The sequence below is a fragment of the Balearica regulorum genome, chromosome 32 (genome assembly GCF_011004875.1).
Source record: "Balearica regulorum gibbericeps isolate bBalReg1 chromosome 32, bBalReg1.pri, whole genome shotgun sequence".
NCBI classification, from domain to species: Eukaryota; Metazoa; Chordata; class Aves; order Gruiformes; family Gruidae; genus Balearica; species Balearica regulorum.
In genome coordinates, this window is record NC_046215.1 from 472024 (window position 1) to 493996 (window position 21973).

The 21973-nt window shown below is 57.1% G+C and overlaps 3 protein-coding genes across 3 annotated transcripts in view; all 3 read left to right on the forward strand.

The window, feature by feature from the left end:
* The window catches only part of LOC142598920 (butyrophilin subfamily 1 member A1-like), an 81641-nt gene that overhangs the window by 6541 nt on the left and 53127 nt on the right, over positions 1–21973 (forward strand). Inside the window, exon 8 of the mRNA XM_075738354.1 lies at positions 9444–9476. Within this exon, the coding sequence (XP_075594469.1) occupies positions 9444–9476 (33 nt within the window). The remainder of the gene's footprint in view (positions 1–9443; positions 9477–21973) is intronic.
* The window catches only part of LOC142598919 (butyrophilin subfamily 1 member A1-like), an 83490-nt gene continuing 63360 nt past the window's right edge, over positions 1844–21973 (forward strand). Inside the window, exon 1 of the mRNA XM_075738353.1 lies at positions 1844–1885. The gene's annotated coding sequence lies outside the window, so the exon portion shown is untranslated. The remainder of the gene's footprint in view (positions 1886–21973) is intronic.
* On the forward strand, positions 11943–19547 carry LOC104631808 (uncharacterized). Its single transcript, XM_075738459.1, is given in 6 exon segments — positions 11943–12804; positions 13179–13305; positions 13786–13899; positions 14230–14995; positions 14997–15053; positions 17992–19547. Coding segments are annotated over 6 exon segments (2601 nt in total). The 5' UTR covers positions 11943–12681; the 3' UTR covers positions 19406–19547.

Sequence of the window (21973 nt, forward strand, 5' to 3'; positions counted from 1 at the left end):
TGGTTCCTGGGGGCTTTTTGTCCTGTTTCCTGCCTGCCCGGGAAGGCCATTTGCAGCCAGCGCAGTTGGAGCAGTGCTTGGAGCAGGAGCCTGGGGGCAGCTCCCTGCGGGATGAGCACGGGCAGTGGGGGGCGGAGGCGGGGGGGCACTCACAACTCAGGCACCCCCTTCTCTTCCTTCTGGGCACCCCCAAACTTTGCCAGCACCCCGTGTCCCCAGGATGCCCCTGCTCTCTCAGCTTCCTTCTATGCTGCTGTGCTGGGCTGACCCCGGCTGGAGGCTGGGTGACCCCCAAAGCCGCGCTATCACTCCCCTCCTCAGCTGCACAGGGGAGGGAAAATATAATGAAAGGCTGGTGGGTTGAGATAAGGACAGGGAGAGGTGACTCAGCAATTACCATCATGGATAAAACAGAAGCAACTTAGAAAAAAATCATCTAATTTATTACCAAGCAAAACAGAGTGGGGCAATGACAAATAAAACCAAATCTTAAAACATGTCTCCCCACCCCTGTCTTCTCCCCAGGCTCAACTTCACCCACCATTTCTCTCCCTCCTCCCCTCCCAGCAGCACGGGGGGATGGGGAATGGGGGCTGTGGTCAGTTCATCACCCCTTGTCTCTGCTGCTCCTTCCTCCTCAGGGGAAGACTCCTCACACTCCTCCCTGCTCCAGCATGGGGTCCCTCCCACGGGAGACAGTCCTCCACCAACTTCTCCAACGTGAGTCCTTCCCACGGGCTGCAGTTCTTCACCAACTGCTCCAGCGTGGTCTCTCCCACGGGGTGCAGACCTTCAGGAGCAGACTGCTCCAGCGTGGGGTCCCCCACGGGGTCCCAAGTCCTGCCAGCAAACCTGCTCTGGCGTGGGCTCCTCTCTCCAGGGGTCCACAGGTCCTGCCAGGAGCTTGCTCCAGCTTGGGCTTCCCACGGGGCCACAGCCTCCTTCAGGTGCCTCCACCTGCTCCGGCGTGGGGTCCTCCACGGGCTGCAGGTGGAATCGCTACACCCCCTCATCCTCCCTCCACGGGCTGCAGGGGAACAGCCTGCTTCACCATGGTCTTCACCACGGGCTGCAGGGGAATCTCTGCTCCAGAGCCTGCAGCACCTCCTCCCCCTCCTTCTTCACCGACCGGGGTGTCTGCAGAGTTTCTTACATCTTCGCACTCCTCTCTCCGGCTGCAAAAGCTGCCGCCAGTTTTTTGAGGTTTATTTCCCCTTCTTAAATACGTTATCCCAGAGGCACTACTACCATTGCTGCTGGGCTTGGCCTTGGCCAGCGGCGGGTCCATCTTGGAGCCGGCTGGCATTGGCTCTATCAGACACAGGGGAAGCTTCTAGCAGCTTCTCACAGAAGCCACCCCTGTAGACCCTCCCCCCGCTACCAAAACCTTGCCACGCAAAACCAAAGCAGCCACTCAGTCCTCTTGAGAACAAGACTGATTTGTCTTTCCCTAATCCCCGTCCTCGCTGAGCACCCGGGACAGGTGGTTGCAGCTCGTTGCTTCTTTTCGGGATCAGGCTTGGTGCGTGAAAGCATCTTGGTAACTGAGTGGCTTTAGGTGCAGCAGAAGAGGAAATTTATGAGCGGAGAAAGAATTTCTCCATTCCAGGCACAGCTGGGATGTTCCAACTCTTGAAGCCCACCCATCTTCAGGCAGGAACAGGAAGGAAGTTGGTTTCCGTTTGCTGTTTTGTCCTAGGTTCCTCCTGGGACATTTATTTCATACATCCGGACTTGGTGATGTAGATGCAGAACCTCAGTTCATTGTGTGGGGGGTGGAGCATGAAGTTACACCAAGTTACATGAAGTAATTCTGTGGTCTGAAACCGGATAAGATTTGGATTTACTGGGCAGCCTGGTGCCTCCTGCAGATCGTGCCCATCCAGTGAGTGACTTTTCTTTCCACAAGGGATTTAGAATATTTCCTTTCCTTCAGAGTCTTGTCAGGGATTTGGAAAAAATGCTGGTGAGGGGGAGTGGGGCAGAGCAGAGGGCTGCACCAGGGATCCGTGGGCGGTCCTGTCCTGCCCTGGAGCAACGGTTTGTTCTGCCGCTGGGGTGCTGGTGCAAGTGGTTTGGTGGGATTTCTGGAGCCTCTTTGGGGGCACGTGCAGCCCTTCTTCCCCATCCCCTCTCCACCAGCTGTAACCCCCCATCACCCTCCCTCTGCCTCCCTTCCCCTCCCTCTTCTCCAGCTCCGGACCCAGATGTGGCTCCCTGGGGGCCTCCTGAGTTATTTGGTGACTCTCCACGTCCTGCGGCTGGGATCAGGTAGGGATCCTGCAGGGCTGGAGGGGGGTTTTGCCCACTCTGGGGGGCAGCTATTGGGGAGGGGAGCTGCCGTGGGGTGGGGGGAGCCCAGCCCAGAGCTGGGCCCCGCATGGGTTTCGCTTTCGCTTGGGCTCTTTCTGCAATACGTCCCTTGCCCTGGGGGCACCTTCGGTCCCGTCCTGCAGCGCTCCCCTCAAACGTTTCTGGCTGCAGCAGGGCTGGCTGGGGTGGAGGTCGTTTTCTGGAGTTCGTTCCTGCTTCCAGGAAACCTCCTTCTCCTTCCAGTCCTCCCACTCCCTCTCCACTTTCTCCACTCTCTTTGGACCATGGGGAGGGCAAAGCAACGCCCGTGGGATGGAGCGTGCACCAAGGTCACGCCAAGCTCTCCCCTTGCCATGCAATGCCCCTAAATTAACGTAGGCACAATCTCCGTGTCTCTGTGTCCTTCTCCATCACCAAGCTGACTTCAGAGTCGTGGCACCAGACCACCCTCTCCGTGCCGCCGTGGGGCGGTACATCATGCTGCCATGTCACTTGTCCTCTGGCGTGGACGCGCGGACCTTTGAAGTCCGGTGGATCCGGCATCGCGTCTCTGAAACGGTGCACCACTACCGAAATGGAGAGGACCTGTCTGGGGATCAGATGGAGGAATATGTTGGGAGGACAGAGTTGGTCAGAGATGGTCTCTCCAGTGGACACCTGGACTTGCGAATCTCCTGGTTGAGACCCTCTGACGATGGTCAGTACATCTGCACTGTGACAGATGGTTCCTCTTATGGAGAAGCTACAGTGAAGCTGGAGGTGTCAGGTTTGTGTCCGGTGCGGTGTTTGCAGGGGCTGGTGCGAGTGTCCCTGGGTTTGTGTGTCCCTCCCAGAGCTCTGTCCCATCCTCAGGTGTGTGGATGAGGTGCTGCAGGACAGGAGGCGTTGAAAGAGGTGGGGTGCGAGGGGGCTGTTGCCTGCAGTGCCTGCCCAGGAGGGAGCACGCAGGTGGTGCTGGAGGTGGTTTTGGGGCAGAGCTGCAGGGATGTGGTGGCTTTGCTGGGTGTACACGGTGTGTGTGAAGGGTGTCCTGGTGATGTTGTGAAGTCCCTGGGGACAAGGTGCTGAGCAGCTCCTTGGGCTGAGAGCCGGGGCTGCCAACCAAGCCAAGGCTGGGACCTGACGCTGTTGGTCTTGCTCTGCCAGGCTGCTTTGTGGGAGATGTGGGGTCGTTTGGCATCAATGCTCTGTGGTTCCTGCACAAGTTGAGGAGGTTTTGGTGGTTGGTCCTGCAGCCCTGGGGGGACCTGTGATGTGTCTGGTATTAGATTCGGTCATGGCCTTTGAGTTGGGTCCATCCAAACCACGGGCTCTTCCCCAGCCACAGGCGCTGTCCCTCAGCTCTCCCTGGAGGCTTTCGAGAACGGAAGCATGCGGGTGGTCTGTCAATCGCCCGGCTGGTACCCGCAACCGGAGATGCTGTGGAAAGATCCCAGCGGCCAGCATCTCCCCTCAGTCTCCCTGAGACATTCCTCCGATGCAAGAGGCCTGTTTAATATCGAAGGCGTCATCATTGTGACCAGGAACAAACATGGGAACTGGTCCTGCGTGGTCAGAAACAGCCGCCTCAGCCGGGAGCAGGAGACGTCCCTGCACATCTCAGGTGCTTTGAGCAGCTTTGATCTGGGGTTCCCAGTGCAAGGTGTGGGGTGTGGGGGCACGGAAGGGCTGGGCACCTTCACATCAGTTTTAGCACACGAGAGAACCGGAGCCTCGTGTGCTTCAGGTGAGCATTGGTATGTGCAGGGCAGAGAGAGGACTATGTCCCCTTGAGGCCAGGGCTCCCAGGACAAGGGGCTTGTGAGCTAGAGCTTTGGGGCGTTTGCCTTTTTGTTCTTCTGCTCAAAGACGGGACTGTAAAACCATCCCTTTTCCTGCTGATGTTCTTGTTTCTCAGCTCCCTTTTTCCACAATGCTCATCCCTGGATGGTTGGTGTGGGTGCATTCCTCGTGCTTTCATTTGTGTTCCTTGGCCTCGGTGCTTATCTGTGGAGAAGGAAAGGTAAGTGGTGTCAGAAGAATGTTTTATCTTCACCAAAAAGCTCTTTGGGCAAAGGATGGAAGGGGAGAAGGACATGGCGGGGTGTGGGCAGGAGGATAGGGAGCACGGCCAGACCATCTCTGGCTGGTGGGAAGGTGCAAGAGACCCTCTTGAGATGTTCCCAGGGATGAAGCCAGCTGCTGTCCTGACCCCCTCTTCCTCTGGCTTTGCTTTTCAGTGCTGCAGTCCCGAGAGCTGGGTGAGTCCTTCTGGCCCCTTCCCCCAGCAAAACCTCCCGTCAAAGGAGCCCCCCCGGGAGGGACGTGGGTTTGGATGGCTCCTGAAGTTATGACTGAACTCCAGAGTGCCTGGGTGGGCTGATGGGGGGATAGGCTTGCAGGGAGCTATTCCTTGGGTTTGGGAGTTTTTTTCCACTCTGGAATAAGATGGAATTGTGGGTCTGACATAGCTCTGTCACCTACTCCAGGAATAGCCGTGGGATGAGAAGCTATCCCCTCTTATCACTTATTGCTTTTGTTCTTGCTTTCCAGAGAAACGAGATGCAGCACTGGGTGAGTCTCAGTGAGCTCTGGCACAGCATGGGGTCCCGTCCTGGGTGCTCTGTGCTCAACTCTTTGCCTACTTTCCTATCCTCCCCATCCCTGCATCCCCTGCCTCTGGGAAAGCCCAAGGCGATGTGCCTGGCCGGGTGGGCAGCTCGGGGACACCAGCCCAGGGCTGGACCCTCGCCCCTGCCCAGAGGTGCTGGGGACCGGCTTTGGGACGTGACCAGGCTGGCAGGGGGCCATTCCCAGGTATGGGATGCTGTCCCTGCTACCCAAAAACAAGGAGCTGGTGGTGAACAATGTCTGTGAGAGCAGCCTAGGGTTGAGAATCTGTCCCCTCTGGTCTCATACCTTATTTTTTCTTGTTTTAAAGGCAAAAGAGATGCAGAAGTTGGTGAGTCTCTGAGAGCTCCATCACAGCGTGGGGTCCTGTTCCGGGCGCTCTGTGCTTGGCCCTTTCCCTCCTTGCCCGTCCTCTCCATCCCTGCATTCCCTGGCTCTGGGAAAGCCCAAGGCGATGTGCCTGGCAGGGTGGGCAGCTCGGGGACACCAGCCCAGGGCTGGACCCTCGCCCCTGCCCAGAGCCCTCAGCACCAGCCGTGGGATGTGACCAGGCTGGCAGGGAGCCATTCCTGGGGTTTGCTGGGATTTTGCACTCTCAAAAGAAGGAATTTGGAGTCTGCCACAGCTCTGCCTGCTCCTTCATGAGTGCTTCTGGAATGAAAAGCTCTCCCCCCCTAATCACAGATTATTTATTTTTTATTTTCCAGAGGAACGAGCCGCAGAACTGGGTGAGTCTCAGTGAGCTCCGGCACAGCTTGGGGACCTGTCCTGGGCACTGTGTGTTCAGCCTTTTCCCTCCTTGCCCGTCCTCTCCATCCCTGCATCCCCTGCCTCTGATAAAGCCCAAGACGATGTGCCTGGCAGGGTGGGCAGCTGGGGGACACCAGCCCAGGGCTGGACCCTCGCCCTTGCCCAGAGCCCTCAGCACCAGCCATGGGATGTGACCAGGCTGGCAGGGAGCCATTCCTGGGGTTTGCGGGGCTTTTCCCACTACACAAAAAAGCAGTTTGGGGTCTGAACAAGCTCAGCCTGCTCCATCATGATCACGTTTGAGATGAGAAGCTGTTCCCTCTGATCACTTCATGCTTTTGTTTATGCTTTCCAGAGAAACGAGCTGAAGAACTGGGTGAGTCTCCATGAGCTCCGTCATGGCGTGGGGTGCTGTCCCAGGACCTCTGTGCTGGGTCCTTTACCCCCTTACCCGTCCTCTCCATCCCTGCATCCCCTGGCTCTGCCCAGACCCCTGCCCAGACCCCTAGACCCTCTCTCCCTTCCCAGAGCCCTGGGCACCAGCCATGGGATGTGACCAGGCTGGCAGGGAGCCATTCCCGAGTTTGAGGGTCTTTTCCTACTCCCCACAAAAAAAGGAGCTGGGGGTCTGTCTGAACTCTGCCTGCTCCTGCAGGAGCAGCCTAGGGTTGTGTATCTGTCCCCTCTGATCACGTATCTTTTTCTTTCTTGGTTTGCAGGAAAAAGAGATTCAGCACTGGGTAAGTTCTCAAGAGCTCCAGCACGGTGTGGGGTCCTGTTCCAGGTGCTCTGTGCTTGGCCCTTTCCCTCCTTGCCCATCCTCTCCATCCCTGCATCCCCTGCCTCTGGGAAAGCCCAAGGCGATGTGCCTGGCAGGGTGGCCAGCTCGGGGACACCAGCCCAGGGCTGGACCCTCGCCCCTGCCCAGAGCCCTCAGCACCAGCCATGGGACGTGACCAGGCTGGCAGGGAGCCATTCCTGGGGTTTGCTGGGATTTTGCACTCTCAAAAGAAGGAATTTGGAGTCTGCCACAGCTCTGCCTGCTCCTTCATGAGTGCTTCTGGAATGAAAAGCTCTCCCCCCCTAATCACAGATTATTTATTTTTTATTTTCCAGAGGAACGAGCCGCAGAACTGGGTGAGTCTCAGTAAGCTCCGGCACAGCTTGGGGACCTGTCCTGGGCACTGTGTGTTCAGCCCTTTCCCTCCTTGCCCGTCCTCTCCATCCCTGCATCCCCTGCCTCTGATAAAGCCCAAGACGATGTGCCTGGCAGGGTGGGCAGCTGGGGGACACCAGCCCAGGGCTGGACCCTCGCCCCTGCCCAGAGTTGCTGGGGACCGGCTTTGGGATGTGACCAGGCTGGCAGGGAGCCATGCCGGGTATGGGGGACTTTTCGTACTCCCCAAAAACAAGGAGCTGGGGCTCTGTGTGAACAATGCCTGCTCCTGCGAGAGCACCCTAGGGTTGAGAATGCATCCCCTCTGATGACATGTCTTTTTCTTTCTTGTTTTAAAGGCAAAAGAGATGCAGAACTGGGTGAGTCTCTGTGAGCTTTGGCATCACGTGTTGTCCTCTCCCAGGCACTGTGTGCTCAGCCCTTTCCCTCCTTCCCTGTCCTCTCCATCCCTGCATCCCCTGGCTCTGGGAAGGCCCAGGGCGATGTGCCTGGCAGGGTGGGCAGCTGGGGGACACCAGCCCAGGGCTGGACCCTCGCCCTTGCCCAGAGCCCTCAGCACCAGCCATGGGATGTGACCAGGCTGGCAGGGAGCCATTCCTGGGGTTTGCGGGGCTTTTCCCACTGCACAAAAAAAGCAGTTTGGGGTCTGAACAAGCTCAGCCTGCTCCATCATGATCACATTTGAGATGAGAAGCTGTTCCCTCTGATCACTTCATGCTTTTGTTTATGCTTTCCAGAGAAACGAGCTGAAGAACTGGGTGAGTCTCCATGAGCTCCGTCATGGCGTGGGGTGCTGTCCTAGGACTTCTGTGCTGGGTCCTTTACCCCCTTACCCGTCCTCTCCACCCCTGCATCCCCTGCCTCTGGGAAAGCCCAAGGTGATGTTCCTGGCAGGGTGGGCAGCTCGGGGACACCAGTACGGGGTTGTACCCCCTCCCCTGGCAGACCTCTAGACACCAACCATGGCATGTGACCAGGCTGGCAGGGAGCCATTCCTGGGGTTTGCGGGGCTTTTCCCACTGCACAAAAAGGCAGTTTGGGGTCTGAACAAGCTCAGCATGCTCCATCATGATCATGTTTGAGATGAGAAGCTGTTCCCTCTGATCACTTCATGCTTTTGTTTATGCTTTCCAGAGAAACGAGCTGAAGAACTGGGTGAGTCTCCATGAGCTCCAGCACGGTGTGGGGTCCTTTCCTGGGGTCTCTGTGCTCAGCCCTTTCCCTCCTTGCCCGTCCTCCCCATCCCTGCATCCCCTGCCTCTGGGAAAGCCCAGGGCGATGTGCCTGGCAGGGTGGGAAGCTGGGGGACACCAGCCCAGGGCTGGACCCTCGCCCTTGCCCAGAGTTGCTGGGAACCGGCTTTGGGATGTGACCAGGCTGGCAGGGAGCCATGCCGGGTATGGGGGACTTTTCGTACTCCCCAAAAACAAGGAGCTGGGGCTCTGTGCGAACAATGCCTGCTCCTGCGAGAGCACCCTAGGGTTGAGAATCCGTCCCCTCTGATCACATATCTTTTTCTTTCTTGTTTTAAAGGCAAAAGAGATGCAGAACTGGGTGAGTCTCCATTAGCTCCAGCATGGCATGGGGTCCTGTCCCCAGCACTCTGTGCTCAGCCCTTTCCCTCCTTGCCCGTCCTCTCCATCCCTGCATCCCCTGGCTCTGGGAAGGCCCAAGGCGATGTGCCTGGCAGGGTGGGCAGCTGGGGGACACCAGCCCAGGGCTGGACCCTCACCCTCTGCCCAGAGGTGCGGGGGACCGGCTGTAGGATGTGACCAGGCTGGCAGGGAGCCATTCCTGGGGTTTGGAGGGATTTTCCTACTCCCCACGAAAAACAAGTTTGGAGTCTGCCTCGAACTCTGCCTACTCCTATGGGAGCAGCCAGGGGATGAGACTCTGTCCCTTCTGATCACACATCTTTTTTTTCCCCCCATTTTACAGGCAAAAGAGATGCAGAACTGGGTGAGTCTCCGTGAGCTTTGGCATAGCATGGGGTCCTCTCCAAGGCGCTATGTACTCGGCCCTTTCCCTCCTTGCCCGTCCTCTCCATCCCTGCATCCCCTGCCTCTGGGAAAGCCCAAGGCGATGTGCCTGGCAGGGTGGGCAGCTCGGGGACACCAGCCCAGGGCTGGACCCTCGCCCCTGCCCAGAGGTGCTCGCAACCAGCTGTGGGATGTGGCCAGGCTGGCAGGGAGCCGTTCCCCGAGTTTGAGGGTCTTTTCCCACTCCCCACGAAGAATCAATTTAGACTCTATCCAAACTCTGCCTGCTCCTGCGGGAGCAGCCTATGGTTGAGTATCTGTCCCCTCTGATCTTTTTCTTCTTTGCTTTACAGGGAAAAGAGATTCAGCACTGGGTAAGTCCTTATGAGCTCCAGCACAGCGTGGGGTCCTGTTCCAGGCACTCTGTGCTCAGCCCTTTCCCTCCTTCCCCATCCTCTCCATCCCTGCATCCCCTGGCTCTGGGAAAGCCCAAGGCGATGTGCCTGGCAGGGTGGCCAGCTCGGGGACACCAGCCCACGGCTGGACCCTCGCCCCTGCCCAGAGGTGCTGGGCACCGGCTGGGGGATGTGACCAGCTCTTGTCTCTCCTTGTAGCCTGGAGAAAGTTTCTGCTTCCCCACAATCCAGGTAATCCCATATTTTATTGCCATTCTGGGTGGTTCTCCTCCCTCTCCTCATGTGCAAGGGGCATCTGGGCTGGGCAGTGCACGGGACTGGCCATGCCTGGGTGTGTTTGGGGACTCAGACCCCCCAGACCAGGGCACGAGCCTGTTCTCCAGCCCCTTTTCTTGCCTTTGCAAGGCATTGTGAGGGCCATCGCTGGGGCCAAGAGGAGCCCTCTCCCACCCCCTGACAGCCCGTGCACTGCCCAGACCCAGCCACTGCCTCCCCACCCTGCTCCTCCCTGCTGGGGCTGCAGCCCCACCGGTGCCTGTTCCCAGGGGACCCAGCTGGGCCGTGGCCGTGCTGGGGCCGGCCCCGTGATGGGCATCTCTCGGAGGAAGGAGATGCCCCGTGTGCTGCCCCGCGGGGCAGAGCCTGGCCCCAGGGGGCTCAAACCCTGCCCAGGACGCAGCTCTGCCCCTGAGGCTCTGCCTCCTCCTGTCCCCTGCAGACGTGGTGACCCTGGATCCAAACTCGGCTCATCCTGCACTTCTCCTGTCAGCGGATGGGAGAAGTGTGAGATGGGGAAGAGCACGGCAGGACCTGCCCGACACCCCTGGGAGATTTGACACTCGGCGCTGCGTGCTGGGCCTGGAGGGGTTCAGGGAGGGGAGGCACTGCTGGGAGGTGGAGGTGAAGGGGGAGCTGGGAGGTGATGCCTGGTGGGCTGTGGGGGTGGCCAGGGAGTCTGCGTACAGAAAGGGGTATAAGGACCTGAGCCCTGAAGGAGGGATCTGGGCCGTGTGTCATTGGAAAGGGCAGTTTGTGTCTCTCACCTCTTCTCCCACCTCCCTGTCCCGGGTCCCCAGGAGACTCTGGGTCTGTCTGGACTGCACGCAGGGGCTGGTGACTTTCATCGATGCTGAGAGTGGGGTCGAGATCTTCAGTTTCCCACCAGCCTCATTCAATGGAGGGATCATCCGACCCTGGTTTTGGGTTGGGACAGATGAAACTGAGCTGTGCCTGAGGGACAGCACCTCTGGCACCCTCTGCCCCCCTTCCATCCCCACCACAGCCCCGGACAGCCCCTGCCCTGCTGCAGACACTGCCCGCTCTCCTCTCCTCCATCCCACAGGAGCACATGTCCCTCTCTGCCCTGCCCAAGCCCAGGGAGCAGGGGGACAGTGAAGGGGCTGCGCTGGTTTTAGCTGGGCCAGAGTTAATTTCCTTCATAATAGCTAGTATGGGGCTCAAGTTTGGATTTCTGCTGGAAACAGTGTTGATAGCACAGGGATGTTTAAGTTGTTGCAAGGACAGGTTTGCTTCCAACGTTCTAGATTGTATTTATCGCTGTCACTGCTGTTTAGCTGTTACTTGGCAGGCTCCCGTGCTCGCCATGGCGCTTGCTCGCCTTCCTGGATATCAGAGTCTGGTGCTCGTTAGCGGCTGCTTGGTGCTTTTGCTGTTCACTGTGCTGCTGATCATGGCACTGTGCTGTGCTGGGAACACTTTGGTAAGAGCCACGGCCATACGCGTGGGCTGTGCGATGGCCAGGGCATCGCTGCTGTTCATGTGCTGCTGGACCGGACGGGCTGGAACTGCAGTGTGAGCTCGAGTGGAAGGGACGGTGACCTGTGGATGAGTCTACGTGGGACCAGGACACCCCAAAGCGTCTGTGGCCGTGAAGAAGTCCAGAGGAGAGCCCCTGCCCTGCTGCAGACACTGCCCGCTCTCCTCTCCTCCATCCCGCAGCAGCACATGTCCCTCTCGGCCCTGCCCAAGCCCACCCTGCCCAGGCACAGCACCATGGCCTTCAATAAAGCTTTGGGGGTGACCATGGAGTCTGGCCGTGCTGGTTCCTGGGGGCTTTTTGTCCTGATTCCTGCCTGCCCGGGAAGGCCATTTGCAGCCAGCGCAGTTGGAGCAGTGCTTGGAGCAGGAGCCTGGGGGCAGCTCCCTGCAGGATGAGCACGGGCAGTGGGGGGCGGAGGCGGGGGGCACTCACAACTCAGGCACCCCCTTCTCTTCCTTCTGGGCACCCCCAAACTTTGGCAGCTCCCCGTGTCCCCAGGATGCCCCTGCTCTCTCAGCATCCTTCTCCACCACACAATCCTGTTGGGACCAAGACTGAGTTGTCTTTCCCTGATCCCCTTCCTCGCTGGGCACTCGGGACAGGCGGCTGCGGCTCGTTGCTGCTTCTGGGGATGGGGCTGAGTGTGTGAAAGCATCTTGGTAACCGAGTGGCTTTAGGTGCAGCAGCAGAGGAACCTTCTGAGTGCAGAAAGAATTTCTCAACCTGGGGCTCTTTCAGGGTGATATTTAGCAATATTGATGGCTGTGGCTGCTGCTATTGCTCTGGAGTTTGGTGCTGCAGTGGAGCTGGGGGCGGTGGGATGGGATGGGGTGGGGTGGGGTGGGGTGGGATGGTGCTGGGATCGGGGGCTGGGGGTGGCCGAGCGGGAAGGGGCGGGGGACACGCAGGAAGGGGCCGGGGCTGCGGGAACCGAGGACAAAGCGGAGCCCGGGCAGCCCGGCTGCTCGGAGCCGATCCCGGTGATGCCGCTGCGCAGGTAACGGGGGGAGGATGGACGGGGCTGGGGACGGGACCCCCCGCTTCGCCGTCCCTGGAGAGGTTGTGGGCCTTTCTTCTGCCCCCTCGGTCCCCTTCTGCTTCTCCCGGACCTCTCCCGGGTTTGGGTCCGGGCTCCCCGACAGCCCTGGGGTAGATGGGGCTCACCCTGCTCCCCCTCCCCAGCTCTGGGAATGGCCCCCGGGACCCCCCTGTCCCCATACCCTGCTCTGGGTCCAGCCCCTCGCAGCCCCCTGCACCCCTGCTCTTGGGGATGGGCTGCCCCTGCATGGGGATGGGAGGGTGGGGCACAGCGGGGGACACGTCCTCCCCTGCGATCTGAGGTCCCCGAGGGGACAGGGCAAAGGCACAGGGCACAGCTGGCATGTCCCAACACTTCAAGCCCCCCCACCCCCCATCTTGTCCCCTTCTACCCCACTCCCCATGAGCTCCCGACTGTTGTTGGGCTGCAGGGACACTGCTGGGCTCCTCCTGGATGGCCCAACATCACAACAAAGCTCCAAGTTTTGCACCATCACCCCCAACAAACAGCCTTCTGTTGCCTTTCTTTTTCTCCTTTCTTCTTTCCCAAGACTGAGGGGCTCCTGCCTTTCACTCCAGAACAGACCAATGTCCTGAAACACCAAAGAACCCCAAGAGATGGACCCAGTGCTACTGGCTCAGGGGGACAATTCACTGGGGTCTGGTTGGGGGAATTTGCTCGTTGCTTCAGTGACAGTGGTCATGCACAAGACAATCAGCCCTTTTTGGGAAAGGAAACAGGTATTTCTGGGTGCCAAACCTGTCCTAGAGCTGTTCCCCAGCACAGGCTGCCGGGAGAGGTGCAGCTCCGGGAAAAGCCACCTTCAGCAGCTCCCATCCAGGCGGGAACGGGGAGGCTGTTGGTTTCCCTTTGCTGTTTTGTGCTTGGTTCCTGCGTGGAGCTTCATTTTCATATCCGTGAATCTCAGTGTCCTCCTGGGATGTCCTCATTTTTCTACTCCAATGTCTCACACTCTCCTCAGTTGCTTGGGGCGGGCTTGAGCATCTCTGCTTCTTCATCCCAGGACCTCAGGGGTTTTTATTCTTCTCCCTCTTGAACTTTTGGGGCTGTGGCTCTGGCCCCAGCTACTGAACGTCTCTTGCTGCTGCTGCAGGAGCCTGTGACCTTCGAGGAGGTGGCCGTGAGTTTCACCAAGGAGCAACGGGCCCTGCTGAACCTGGTGCAGAGGACACTCAATGCGGACGTCATGCTGGAGAACTACGAGGCTGTGATGTCTCTGGGTAAGGAGTCCTGTCCCTTCCAGTGCTGGAGCTCCTGAAGGTTTGACCTGTGGCCTTTGTGTTGCAGATGCTCTCCATTTTCAGACACCTTGAGCTCTGCAGTGCTCAGGAATGAGACAGACCATCTCCTTGATGTTCCGGGGAGACAGAGGGAAGAGGAACATTGAGGAAAAGCCATTTTTTTTCTTCTCTTCTGTGTAATTTTCCAGTGAATGGAAACATCAGTCTTCCCTGCAGGGATATTTTCCCTTTTCCTGGACTAGCTCCATACCGATGATTGGTTTTGGGCCAACGTTTGATGTCTGTGGGGCTTGAGTGGAGGATGCATGTTCACCCAGGCACCTGATGTTCTGGATGACCGTACCATCATTCTTCCCACCCTGTGTCCCTCAAGAAGTTTGAATTTCTTTAACTTTGCAAATAATCTGCAATTCTCAAGTCCCTCGTGCTGTTATCTCCTGATTTCACCCTCTGGAACAGGTTTTCTTACGGCCAAGCCAGACTTGCTCACCCAGATGCCAGAGCGAGGAGAGCGCTGGGGCCCTGACCTTCAAGAAATGGAGAAAAAAGAAGCCCTGAGCTGCAGGCACGCAGGTGAGGATGGGGTGCCTGTGCTCATGATCACCTACACCAGCGCATGCTACTATATCCTATCAAAACCACACCAGGATTTTAGCCAAAGCATGGTGGATCCTACTAGGAGATACAGCTCCACTGACGCTAACTGGAAATCAGATTTTTTTTTTTTCCCTGTGGATTTCTCTTTCTTCCATCCCTGGGGAAGCACAGAAGTAGAGCTGCTGCACCCTCAGCCAATTTTCCTGCCTGGTTAATTAGCTTTTTCTACCCCTTCCCCTTGATGTTATTTTTTTTTTTACTTGGCCTGAGAAATGACCCGTCTGGCTTCTCTCTGTGTCACAACAGGGGTAAGACACAAAATAAGCAGCGGGACGGTTTGCGGAGGAGGTGATGCCAATCTCGGAGAAACCCCAACCCAGGAGGACCCTGCAGAAAGGCAGCGTGACTTCATCGAGTCTGGACACGAGGGCAGTCGGAGCAGGGACTTAATTACACCCCGGAGAGGCGATGCGGGAGAAAAACCTTTCAAGTGCCTCGAGTGCAGGAGAAGCTTCACGCGGAGCTCGGACCTCGTTGTCCACCAGCGAACGCACACGGAGGAAAAGCCCTATCAGTGCCCCAAGTGCGGGAGATGCTTCAACAGGAGCTCCAGCCTCGTGACGCACCAGAGGATGCACACCGGCGAGAAAATGTACGAGTGCCCCGAGTGTGGGAAAAGCTTCACCCGGAGCTCAACGTTGACCACCCACCAGAGGACCCACACGGGAGAAAAACCCTACCAGTGCTGCGAGTGCGGGAAGCGCTTCAGCAAAAGGTCGAACCTCGTTAAACATCAGCGGCAACACACCGGAGAGAGACCATATCCATGTCCCGACTGCGGGAAAAGCTTCATACAAAGCTCAGATCTCATCGTCCATCAACGAACTCATACGGGAGAAAAGCCCTACCAGTGCTCGGAGTGTGGGAAACGCTTCAGCGTGCGATCCAAGCTGATTCAGCACTTGCGCGTGCACACGGGGGAGAGGCCGTACACGTGCAGCGAGTGTGGGAAGAGCTTTGGGCAGAGCTCACACCTTTCTGTGCACCAGAAAACTCACAGAGGAGAGAAATCGGTGCTCCAGGTGTGGAAGGTCATTCAGTGTGAGATCCTGCCTTGTTAAAGATCAGAAGCCACGCATATATAGAACATCTGAGAGCACACACTTTCTTCGAAGAACGTTTTGTAGGTGTGTTTGCATCTACGAAAGCTCGGAAAATCATTCAGTGAAAAAGAAACTCCATTAAAAATGAGCTGGTCTGCATGCAAGCAGGACTATTGAATATTTCAGAGCGTAGGTCAAGGAGGAAAAGAAGTTAATTGCTGCGTGTAGGGTCGGTGGGTTCACAAAGAGCGGTGGGCTTTGTACAGCCTGTGTGGGTCTCATATTTAAATAGGTCAGTTTGTCCCTGGGAAAAGTAGGTGTTTGGTGGTCCTCATCACGTTCCTCATGATGTTCAGCCAGTTGGTCGTGTCTGAACCCCTCCAAGTGATGCCGGTAGGGAGCTGGGTTTTGAGTGAAGGAACCAAATACTGGGAAACAAAACAAGAAACCACAACCCATGTGCGACTTGGGGGCTGCAGAGGTGGAACAAGCCGTACGTTTCCTGTTGTTTTGCTGCAGGAAGCCTCGGGCAGGCAGCATCCTCGCTGTGATCTGAGATGCTGCATGACGCAGGAGCAAATGGCATGGGCAGGCTCATGCCTGAACCCCTTAGGGTGGACTAGCTCTCCTTGCATCAGAAACAGCTTGGAAAGATTTTTCTGGAGCCATCCAAACCAGGACAACAAATGATGGGGACATCCCTAGCAGACGTAGCCCCAGTCTAGGGAGGGAAAGAGCCATCCCAGTGTGTCCAGATGCCTGGAGCTGCACTGTGAGGGTTAGAGGAAGAGGCACTTGCTATGGGCTGGGCGGGAGGATGGACATGCCCTCCAAGGGCAAGAACAAAGACTGTTAGAAATGTTTGGGTTTTCACCATGTGGTTGTTTGTTATTTTCCTCTATATTCCCCCAAAAAATAATTCCCAGAAAGCACAAAAGAAGGTTGTTTCTGCCGATAAAGATCCCTGCCTTCCTACAGGTGTCTGTTGTCTCTTGCATCCCTGAACATCTCATGATGTTTCACTCTACCGTGCAGCGAGGTGGAATGATTTTCACAGCACTGGTGAGATCACATCTGGGCACTGGGTCCAGTTTGGGGCTCTGCAGTGCAGTGAGCCCCGTGGATGCTCAGAGCAGGGCTACGGCCCTCCGGGCAGAATTACAGACACCACGAAGTCCCATCCAGCCTAAATTATTCCCCGATTATGTTCATAGCGACTTCAGGATGATTTCTAGTGTTTTTAATCCCATGGGGTCCCCCACCTCCCGTGGTGGGGGTACGCGTGGCGCTGGCGTGCATCCAGCAGCTAGCCACGTGAAGATGAGCCAAGGTTTTGCACAGGCGACCTCGGTGAGTCCAAGTTATATGGGACCGACCCAGCCCATCATGTTAAATCACCGTAGCGTGGACACCAGAAGCTGAGCGGTAACTTCTGTCCTTGCCTGAGGAACGCGTGGGAAGAAACAGCAAAAGGCACAAATCCCCCCCCAGCACCTCTCCCCCTCCATGACCCCGGCCGCTGCTCAGCCAGCAAATCCTTTCAGAGAATATTAACGAGAGGGAAAAAGAAAAAAAAAATTAAAAGAAAAAAAATTTAAAAGAAAAAAAGCCCCGAATCCCATCCGGGGCTGTTGGTAACCTCCGGAGCCTCCTTCCCCAGCTGCACCCCCCCAGCTTCAGGCTACCCCCACCCCACGCCACGGGATTTTCCTCCGCGGATCCACCGCGGCCGGGGATGCGCTGGGAGCGGGCGGCCGGGCCGGGGCCGGTGCGCAGGAAGGGGCGGGAGCAGCGCGGAGCGACCGAGGCTGCTGCGGGCAGACCGGGCAGGGGAAGGGGGGGGGGACGGGACACGGACACGGACACGACCGCTGCAGGTAGGAGACCGGCAGCACCGGGGGGGGTGCACGGGGGGATGCGGAGGGGCAGCCTGGGGAGCACCGGGAACGGTCGGGGGAGCATCACCGGGACGGCGGAGAAGTGACCGGGGGCTGTACGGGGTAGGGGGGGGCGCATCGGGACGGTGGAAGAGCGAACGGGAACAACACCGGGGGCAGCACCGGAGATGGCCGGGAGTAGGAACCGGGGTAGTACGGCCGGGGCGGTACCGGGAGCAGCCGCGGGGGGAACACCGGAGGCAGCCGGGAGTAGCACCGGGGGGGGGGGGGGGGGGGGGGGCAGCAGGGGGGATGCGGAGGGACGACCAGGGGCGACGGAGACGGCCCCGGGATCAGCAGCGGGGGCAGCACGGGGAGATGCGGAGGGGCGACCCGGGGAGCACCGGGGACGGCCGAGGGGCAGCACCGGAGGACGGCGGGGGCATCACGGGGGTCTCTGCCCGCCGTGCCTGGGTGCAAGGCCAAGGCTTGCTGGGTGCTTGCTGCCAGCGCAGCCCCCGTGGGTGATACTGCGGGGAGGGGGGGGCGGGGATCTCTGCTGATTCCAGCCCTTGGAGCAGGGGTGCCCTTTCCCAAAGCCACCTTGGATGGAGCGAGCTGAAGAGCTGCCGGACCCCGATCCCCAGGGGGGGAAAGAAGGGGAGACCCTGGGAGACCCCCTTGCAGGTGAGGAGCTCATTCCCTTGAGTCCCCTATGCCCCCCAGCTTTCACCCTCCCTCAAGCGATCGGGGTTGAGGTGGCAGAGCTCTGCTCTTGCCCTGCCTGTGCTTTTATTCACCATCCCCCACCGTGACGTGGTTTCCCTTCAAGAAATAAGACGTTGGTCTTGTTTTCAACCCGCAGCAGGACGTGCCGCCAGAAGAACGAAGGAAGAACCAAACCTGAAGCGAGAAAGTGCTGAGCGAGAGAGAGGGCACGGAGTCGCAGCAGCGAAACGGGAAGGAAATGTTTTGGAGAGCCCTCGGCGGGAGGCAGCTGCTGAGAGTGAGACAGGGCCAGAAGGGGATAAACTCATCCCTCACGAAAGAAACCAAAAGGTCCTCAAAGAATCCAAAGCCCAGTACAGAACCGCAACCAAGGAGAAAAAGTACACGTGCAACGAGTGTGGAAGGAGTTTTGGACAGAGCTCCAACCTTATCGTGCATCAGCGGATCCACACCGGAGAGAAACCTTATAAATGCCGTGAATGTGGGAAGTGCTTCAGGCAGAGCTCAAACCTCATCGTCCACCAGAAGACTCACACGGGAGAAAAGCTCTACGAGTGCCCCAAGTGCCAGAAGTGCTTCCCAGACAGGTCGCTGCTCATCCGGCACAAGAGGGTCCATGTAGGAGAAAAACCTTTTAAATGCCAACAGTGTGGGAAAAGCTTCATTCACCAATCGAGACTTCTTGTCCATGAGAAGGTGCACGTAGGAGAACAACTCTACCAGTGTCCCGAGTGCGGGAAATGCTTCAGGGACAAATCAAAGTTCCTCCAGCATCAGCGGCGGCACGTGGGAGAACGTCGCTACAAGTGCTACGAGTGCGGGGAGGAGTTCGGGCAGAGCTCGGACCTCAACCTCCATCAGAGGATCCACGTGGAGGAGAAGCTCTACCAGTGCTCCACGTGTGAGAAATGCTTCAAGGACAGGTCCACCCTCATCAGGCATGAGACGGTGCACACGGGAGAGAAACCCTATAAATGCCACGAGTGCGGGAAGAGGTTCACCCGCAGCTCGGACATCATCGTCCATCAGCGGACGCACACGGGGGAGAAACCCTTCGAGTGCTCCGAGTGCGGGAAGAGCTTCAGCCACCGGTCAAATCTTTTCCGACACCAGAGGATGCACACGGGGGAGAAGCCGTATAAGTGCGAAGAGTGCGGGAAGCAATTCGGGCAAAGCTCGGAGCTTATCGTCCACCAGCGGACCCACACCGGGGAGAAGCCCTACCACTGCTCCGAGTGCGAGAAGTTCTTCAGGGGGAGGTCAACCCTCTTCAGGCACGAGAGGCTGCACACGGGGATCAAGCCGTACGAATGCAGCGAGTGCGGGAAAAGCTTCGGGCAGAGCGGGGACCTCATTGCACATCAGCGTTTCCATACGGGTGAGAAGCCCTACCAGTGCTCCCAGTGCAGAAAGTTCTTCAGCAACAGATCCAGCCTTGTGCGGCATCAGCGGTTGCACGCGGGCGAGAAGCCCTACAAGTGCCACGAGTGCGAGAAGAGCTTCGGGCAGAGCTCGGACCTCATCGCCCACCAGCGAACCCACACCGGGGAGAAGCCCTACCCCTGCCCGGTATGTGGGAAGAGCTTCAGCAGGAGGTCCAACCTCATCGTGCATCAGAGGGTGCACAGAGGTCTTTGCAAGTGCCAGAAATGCGGGAGAAGCTTCCAGCCCAACTCACGTTTTGGCGTGGCGGTGGGGAAGGACTCTCTTCAGTGCCCCCAGTGTGCAGAGGGTTTCAAGGAGGGGTCAAACGCCATCGAACACCAGAGATAACGCTGGGGAGAAATGGCTTTGTAAGTGCTCAGAGCAGAGAAGGAGTTTTGGGAAGGGTTGAGATGTTGTATGTGAAAGAGAAAAAAAATCAGCGCTTCTCCTAGGTAAAATTCTTCATTTTTAAAGACTGCAAAAGTGGAAACCCCCTCCACACACAAATGATCTAAAGTAGGCTGATCAGTAAATAATACACTTTTTTTTTCCTAATTATTTCCTCTTAGTATTGAGTTTACTCAAAGGGCTTGATGTGTTGGTCCGTGATCCACTCACTCCCATCACTCCCCAGTCAAACCATCTGCTGTTTCAGGCTGTCCGTCATCCCATCATCATCTTTAAAGCTCTTCCTTAAGTCCTTTGATGTTTTTCAGGCTGGGTACCCATCAGCACCCCAAAGATACTGTAGAACTCTGTCTTCCTCTGCACATCCCTCCCTCTCCCATGTATGTATACACCCTCAATAAAAAAAAAAGGCCCTCTGTTTCTAAGGAATATCATGTTTTCCTTGGTATTTTTCTGCTAGCTAAATAGCTATGTATTAAATTTTTATTTGCTCCTGTGTGGCAGGGAGAAGTTACTGCTGTTAAAAAGCAAAGAGAGGAAAATTGCAAAGAGCTTCATAAAGATGTTGGTGACCAGGGGATGGGAGCTGACTGTTGATAATCTAAGAGAAAACAGTGAGATCTTGGTGAAATCATGATTGCAGTGTCCGGGAACCAGCCCAGGGCTGGTCCTTGACCCTTCCAGCTCTGCATCCTGGAGGAAAGCAAATTTTGGGGAAATTACACTTTCCCAACAGGCTTTTGGAGAGTTGGGTTTGGGGTTTTTTGAGGGAATAGGGTGGGGTTTTCTTGTTCCTGAGCTGGGGTTGAGCTTGGAAGCTGCTCAGATTTGGTTAGTGGAGCCAGAACAAGCTTTGGTGCAGGAAACTCCAACTAAAGCCTGACCACAACTGGGGAAACTGGTCTCTTTGGCCAGACAGTTTCTGCCTCGGTTCCCAGAAGAGCCAGAACAATGTAACCTACCCCAGATGACCACTGCACTGTTTTACAGAGCATCACGAGATCTTAACCCACAGGAGAATTATTTCTGCTGGATGTGTGGGTCATCTGGACAATGCACGTGACCCCATTTCCCCGAGGACCCTGGTGGGATAAAGATGGGACAATCGCCAGCGGGTGGTGACGAGAGCAGAGGCTAAGCTCAGAGCTGACCCAAGGATGGGGAAAAAAGGCAAAGGAGGTACCTGGGGACCACATTTCTGTTGTGGAAAGGACCTTCAGAAGAGGGATGCACACGAGCCGCGCAGCGAATGCCAAGTCCCTTCTGTGTGCTCACAAAAACACACATTATTTAGTAAATAGTTTTATGTTTTAAAGCATAGATACAAGTATTTTCTCCCCCATCCTTGCTGACTCCAATGTGGAACACACAGATCCCACACTTTCCATATGGCAGTGGCTGTTTCTTCTGTGCTTTTCCTTATAGATCCAGGAAGCTCTTGAGCTTTTTCTCCACCCTGTCTCTTTTTGTCCTCAGGGACGCCCTCTGGGTTGAATTATTCCAGGATTTCCTGCCGCTTAATTGTTCCAAATGCTATTTCTTCAGTGGGTACAGTGACGTGGAGAGTTACAACGCAGCAGCGTCTCATGCATGAGAAGGATTTAGCGTGTATTTATTTTTTCTCTCCCTTCAGACATCTCCAAGGACAGAAACACCCCACCACCACCACCACCCCCCCAGTAATCTGGGGGGTCTCACCACCCACATGATGAGTTGTGGGGGTTTTTTTCCCCGTTGGCATACTTTTCCCTTGGTGAAGCGTGGGAGCTCCATCACCTCTGCAACCCCCGCCACAACTCCCCAGAGTATTTTCAGTCATCCGCCCTGTGTTTGCCTTCTCTCTAGGTTCCAAAACCCCCATAAGAAGCCAGAGACACACCCAAAAAAAAAAACCAACCAAAAAACCCCCACAAACAAACAACCAGGAAAGAGTTTAATTTTTTTTTGCAAGGGGAACTTTTCCCAACTCTGTGCTGGGCCAGTGCTGAGCATCCCAGGGCTGGTGCCAGATCCAGAACCCTCTGCTCCTGCACTCCCCTGGTACCTACGGCCACCCCGGATGCCTGGGTGACCCCCACCTGCAAACACCTGGGTCCCCATCCCAGCTCATTGTACCCCCCACTGCTCCCAGCGTGGACCCCCGGGGTCGTTGGGGAGTGGTTTTTAGAGGGATTGGTGACCCCCTTCCCACCCAGGACCACCCTTTACCTGCTGCCACATGGCTCGGGACCGTGTGTGGCCTTAGCGGGACCTTGGCATCCCTCCTTGGTGACCCCCTGCCATCATGGATCATCTACAGGGGGATCCGCCCCGTCCTCTCACTGTAACCCACTGCCAGGTGGGGACATCACCAGGACATCAGACACACATCCCCAAATCCTCCAACCCCACTGTGGGGTTACCAGCCTGGTTCTGCTGGAGGAGCACCAGGCTCCATCTCAAGCCCAGATGTTCCCCCACCCCATGGGCTGCCCTCCTGGGTTGTCCTCCACCACATGGTCCTTTGAT